This window comes from Brienomyrus brachyistius, chromosome 18 (assembly GCF_023856365.1).
Source record: "Brienomyrus brachyistius isolate T26 chromosome 18, BBRACH_0.4, whole genome shotgun sequence".
In the NCBI taxonomy this organism is placed as follows: Eukaryota; Metazoa; Chordata; class Actinopteri; order Osteoglossiformes; family Mormyridae; genus Brienomyrus; species Brienomyrus brachyistius.
This window is the reverse complement of record NC_064550.1, coordinates 19,421,001-19,426,823: the sequence shown is the minus strand read 5'-3', so window position 1 is coordinate 19,426,823 and position 5,823 is coordinate 19,421,001. Positions and strand designations below refer to the sequence as shown.

The following is a 5,823-nucleotide window of genomic DNA, read 5'->3' as shown; positions in this document are numbered from 1 at the left end:
CGGCCCTAAACCTGTATTTTCAACAAACAACGATTAGCCACTCAGGGAACAAGTATGGGCGATTCATATTGCGGGGCGCGAATACTGGAACCCGGATACTGCGTTTTGTTCAAATATCAGCATCCAGATTGTACGAGTTATTTCCTACCCAGAGTCCGGGGCCAGACCCGGGAACAAAACACATCGAGTACAACGTTACGCAGGTTGGAACGGAGAAATGAATAGAAAAATCATTGTATCTGGTGCATGTAGGCAGAAAATAAACGTAAAACATCAGGTAAAATAAATTGTGCCTTTTTCCCCCCAAAATCATGAAAATGATTTGACGCGTCGTTAATAATAATAAAAAAAAAAGATGATGCTCAGCATTAAAAATCAGGAGTTGAGTGCCGATCAGCCCACGTTCCTGTGTCTGACGTGACCTACCTTTAGCTAAATATCAATTAAGTCACTTTCATCCGGGCCACTTACTATCAGCCGGTCATTAAGGTACCGCGGTAAGTGGGGGTCAACAGTCAGTAAAAGTTAACGGACCAGCAAAACTTTTTTTCCTGATTGCGATTATTTCCCACAATATAATATAATTTAAAATATAAAATCTGAACGATATTATTCAGATGTTTGTCGTATTTTATTACTTTATGTTACTTCAGAATATTGTAATTGTTCCAATACCATTCTTCCATCTTAGGCGATGCTACTTTGCATACAACGCTTAATTAAAATGCTTAATTATTTTCTTAATGTTATTTTATGTTTCCTCTAGGGGGTGTCAAATCAAAGCCCCCAGGGACCGGGACGCTGCCAGTTTTAGAGAATAAATTTTAATTAGTACTTGATTGATACCAGCAACACAAGCCGAGGTAACTTACTAGCCAAATAATCTTAATAACCTAATTATGAGCTTTGCTTGGTTAAAAAAAAACGAGAACGTCAGGCTGACGTGTTAAGAACAAAAAGTTTACAATTTGCAACGTGGCACGCGACTAAACTTATTGTCTTTAAGCAAGTTAATAGGCACCAATTATTTTCACACAGTCGTAATGGTCTTAACTCGATCATGTGATATATGGAGCCCGCAGTTTCTAAACCACTGAACCCACAGTAATGACAGATAGAAAGATAAATTGGTTTAACGAGCATGATTGGTTAAACGGAGCAATCGGTTAAATTGAAAACCAGCACAGACCGAGATACACCGCAGTTATGCCTCCATGTGATGTGTTGCGTATTGTATCACCATGGAGAGGTGTGGTTGGAGCTCCCGCACTGGATGTACGAGACAACGCTACTACCCACTGAGCAACTGCACTCATCTGACTGTTTGCACTGTCTCCAGTCTCTCCTACTTTGGCTAATGCACTTTTTATCTCCCCCACCCCTCCTGAGCTGTGCTGCCTGGAAACCCAAAAATATTAAGATATTCTACCTACCGTGTTGCCTGCGATGCCTCTACTATCTCCTCCCCTCCTTCTCCTTCCCTGCTGCTGGACCACTGGTCACCCTGCCATCGGAACCAGTACCGGCTTCTGCGTGCTGTCACCTGCCTACTGTCCTACATTGAGACTTAGATCTTAAGATTTGGATTGTTTAAATTAAGATTTTGCCAAGGTTTCTTCCTTCTACGGAGTGTTTTTCTTGCCACTGTTGCCTCTGTCTTGCTCACTGGGGGCTATGGGCAGGGATAATGTAAAGCGCTTTGAGACAGTGTAATGTTGTCGAAATGTGCTATACAAATAAAATTAAATAAAATTGAATTGTGTCTTTCCAAGTCCAAGCATGACATATCATCACTGGAAATCTACACATTATTAATCCTCATCCTTTCATAAAATTTTCTAAATGATCATCAGCCTAATGAACAATTTAATTGTGGGGTGGTGTGTGGGTTAGTGCCTTTGATTAAAAGGTTGCTGGTTCGAATCCTGTGTCCGGTGGAGTGATGTCACTTTTGAGCAAGGCCCTTAACCCATGTTGCCTCAGTGATGCCAAACATTTGCTCTGACCCTAAACCTTGTTCTCACCGGTCTGTGAGATGCATAGACAACAAGACTGGATGCATGAAAGCTATCTAATTTCCCCATAGGGATGAGTGCAGTATCACTATAATTATTATCAACTAAATTGGTGAAATTGAGTATGGCAGGGTTTGGCAGCTCTAGTTTCTAGACAGCTGAAGGGCTTGCTGGCTGCTTATAAGCATGGCTGGGGAGAAAGTCACCTCACTTGTGGCAGATGGTGTTTGAGGTTTAAATGGGGGCGCTAATTAAAATGTTGCCACAGGTCCAAGAGCCTTTGGTATATTATAAATGCAGCTATGCTGATGTTATACCAGGAATACATCAGGAGCACTTTGCCAGCGTAGCTACATGTTTGAAAGTCAAAAAGACCCAAGTCAAGTAAGATACATGTAGAACTGGGGATTTTATCCAATGTGCAACAGCAGCTTAATGTAGTTATAAGTGGTCCAGTTACTCAGAGCCTATAATGCAAAACTGTTCAGCAGCTGTACCACCTGCGGTTTGGACAAAGTCATCCACCTTAAGCTAAGCAGCATAGGGCCTGACCAGTACTTGGATAGGAGACCAACTAAGAAGGCTGGGTTGCTGTTGGAAGAAGTGTCGATGTTTCCAATCCCAGTCCTCGGGGACCCCGGACAGTCCATGTTTTTGCTTCCTCTCAGCTCCTAGAGCACATGTACCAGGTATTTCATGTTCCTGATTGGCTGGGAGCTGGGAGGAAGCAAAAATGTGGACTGGGTTGGGATACACCGGGTTAGCCCATCCTGTGCTCTGTGTGGATCCCAGTGCAGGGCTGTAAAAACGGTGCTATCCTTCAGATGAGATGTGGTCCTGACTCTCTGAGGCCATTCAAGACCCTTGGGCATCTTTTGAAAGAGCAGGGATGTCCTGGCTTAAAATAATTCCCACTGTGACCGTATCAAAACCTACCATCCTAATTATCCTGTGCCTAATTCTCTCCTGCCCCTTCACCCCCTTGGCTACTGTGTGGGGGGCGTACTGGTGCAGAATGGCTGCTGTCACATCGTCCAGGTGGGGGCTACATGGTGGTGGTGGTTGAAACGGCTCCCTATTGCATTTTCTCTTTGAAAAAGTGCTACATAAATGTAATTTTCATTCATTCGAAAGGAACATCGGCAATGCTTATAGTCTTTGACAGTAAAGTGTTCTGCTCCACAGTAGTGGATTAATGAGCTGGATTTATACGAATGGTTATATAAATGAACATAAAAGACTTGTCAATGTGTGACCAGCTGAATCTACTAGTTCCACGAGTTAAAATTAAACATACGTTTAGCAAGGAGCAGAGATAATGCATATACCTTTAAGACTGAAACATGTAGAATTATAAATAGCTTTCGTCTTTTTTCTGTTGCAAAAATATTTGAATGTCTAGAGCTGAACACGGCACTGAGACTTTTCTAGGTTCTTCCAGGTTACCTGTGTGAAGCTTTTGCTTTTAACTAGGTGCTTACGCTTGAATACTAATTGACCTAATTATGCTAATAGTTAGTTCTTTCTCTTTGTACTGATGCTAAATGACATCAAAGATAATTTATTTTGAAACCTCCAGGTGCATATTAGACAGTATTAACAGCACATCTCTAATTAAGTTACTCACACCTGGACAGTTAGTACAGCCAAGCACCTGTGGGTAATAACATCTAATGTCAAACATTTCTAGTCGACATGTCATTTTGATGGACGACGCTCCTAAACAGTCTGGAAACCAAGTCAATTCTCTGGTCATTAAGTCATTGCAGAGTTACAATGTCACGTGCGAAAAGCACCCTTGAATTCTGGATTTGGTCACACAAGCCACAGCAAAGATTAGTATTTTAATTTTATGCACGACTTATCATATGAACCAGAGGTGAGTAGTTCAGGTGCAGAAAATAAAAGGTCAGAGCAAGATTTTGTTTTAACCAACCAGTTGAGTATAGACACAGTCACAGAGTACTCTGTACTGGATGGTTGAAACAAAATTTTGCTCTGACTTTACTTTCTGGACCTGAATTACCCACCTCTGATATGAACCAAGTACCAGTCCTTTATAGGGGAGGCTGACTTATCCTCTTATGAGCTTGGCTTGCACCAAGGCCAGGGAATATGCCAATCAGCAATATAATCTTTTATTATGGTAGACAGGAAGCAAATCAATTATTAAAATAGACTTTCTGAATTCTCACACCCATCTATGAAGAATGTCTTCACTCAAACCCAAGGCACCCACAGTACCCAGTTGAAATTGAGCATTAGAAAAATGCAACCCAGTTGCTGGATAGGATTTCTTTTCTAGACAAAATGTAGAGGTATTCTGTGGAGGGGTGTCTCAAGTTTCACGACTTCTCATATTGTTTAATCATAATTTATTTAGTGGATCCCCAAATACTGTGTAGCTGTTGGGCGAAAGCGAGTACAAAGACAAAAACCGGCACAGGACAGTCCACAGTTTACACGTTGTATCCAATGATGCCTCCTTTCCCAATGATTTCTCCAACGTAGAACCACATCAGAACTTCAGTTGCCACCAGCCCGTTCCTCATAGCATCCTAGGAAAAGAAAACTGGGGTGAGCACTACCGAGAGACACTCAGTTCACTAACATGCAAATGGTGCTTCACTGACTCACCCTAACTGTAGTCTGACCAAGACGGCCCGCCTGGAAGCTCTTAATTAGCCCCTTGACACTTTCAATGGCCTGGGGAACCTCTGCTGGAGAAGGAGGCACCAGCTCAACACGAGCATAGCGCCAAAACGTGGAAAGCCGTGGTCTGGTGTAGGTCACTGTAGCTGCAAAAAACACATGCCAAAATGGACAAGCGTGCTTTATTTAAACTCTTAAAATAACAGAATGTTAATAGACGTGCCCTTCAAAATCGTCAACATTGCAACAGTCATACATAAGAGCTTAACATCAAAGCTTAACTTTTTGCTTTCAAAAGAGAGTCCAGCTGAATCAAGGTTATTAATTGGAAATCGTGTAATAGTTATATAAAAACATAATCCTAAATTTTGTACCACAGAATGATATATCACAGATGAATAGATTCCCGCAGCGTTGACATTGCTTACGGTCAAGATTAAGCGAGCCAACCTTCTAGATGTTTATTAGTTAAATGCTGTAACGTACATACTGCTCAATTTTAATTGTATTAAATTACAAAGGTTCAATACTTTGAAATCCTCTCTTGAAATCCAGCGAACAAGGCCTAGCTATCAATCCAGCTAACCTGTTATTAACGCGAAAGAAGTGAAAAACGGCACGCTTTGTCATACAGACACCGATTAAGATAATGCACTACAATAAAATTCAGTAATTCTTACCGCCTATGACTTGCGGCACTTTAGCAACCAATTTCTGCACCGCTTGTGCCATAATGTTTCAGTCTCCGTTCCTCCGGGTCGCCGCTACTGAAAGTCACCTCCACTGCGAAGGACCCCAAAACGCTGCCGTCTATTCAACTGCCTGCTTGAAATTCCGGAAGTGGCTCGGAACGTGTGACGCCGCTTAACACTAGAACTGCCAAATCTACGCAAATTTGCGTAAATTCCCTGGGCCTAACACCTACTAGCATCCCTGCTGAGAGTTTCTTGGGCCATTGTCCTCCTGCTTTTGTTGTGCAAACACACCCATTACCTGTGAGGCCTCGCGCATTTGCATTTTTTTACTCAGAGCAGCTAAAATCCAAGGCAGGCTAAACCTCTGTGTGTGACATGGAAACCTTCACAAAAGTCTGCCATATCTATACCAAATATCCCACATGCTGACTGACCTGCAAATATGAAAGACACACATTCAC

General features: G+C 42.1%; 1 protein-coding gene across 1 annotated transcript; it reads right to left on the bottom strand.

The window, feature by feature from the left end:
* Positions 1-4,375: 4,375 nt before the first annotated feature.
* On the bottom strand, positions 4,376-5,506 carry atp5l (ATP synthase, H+ transporting, mitochondrial F0 complex, subunit g). Its single transcript, XM_048984561.1, has 3 exons — positions 5,348-5,506; positions 4,653-4,813; positions 4,376-4,573 (listed from the first exon to the last, which is right to left on the bottom strand). Exons 1-3 carry the CDS (start codon positions 5,397-5,399, stop codon positions 4,475-4,477), a joined length of 312 nt encoding a protein of 103 aa, XP_048840518.1. The 5' UTR covers positions 5,400-5,506; the 3' UTR covers positions 4,376-4,474.
* Positions 5,507-5,823: the final 317 nt, after the last annotated feature.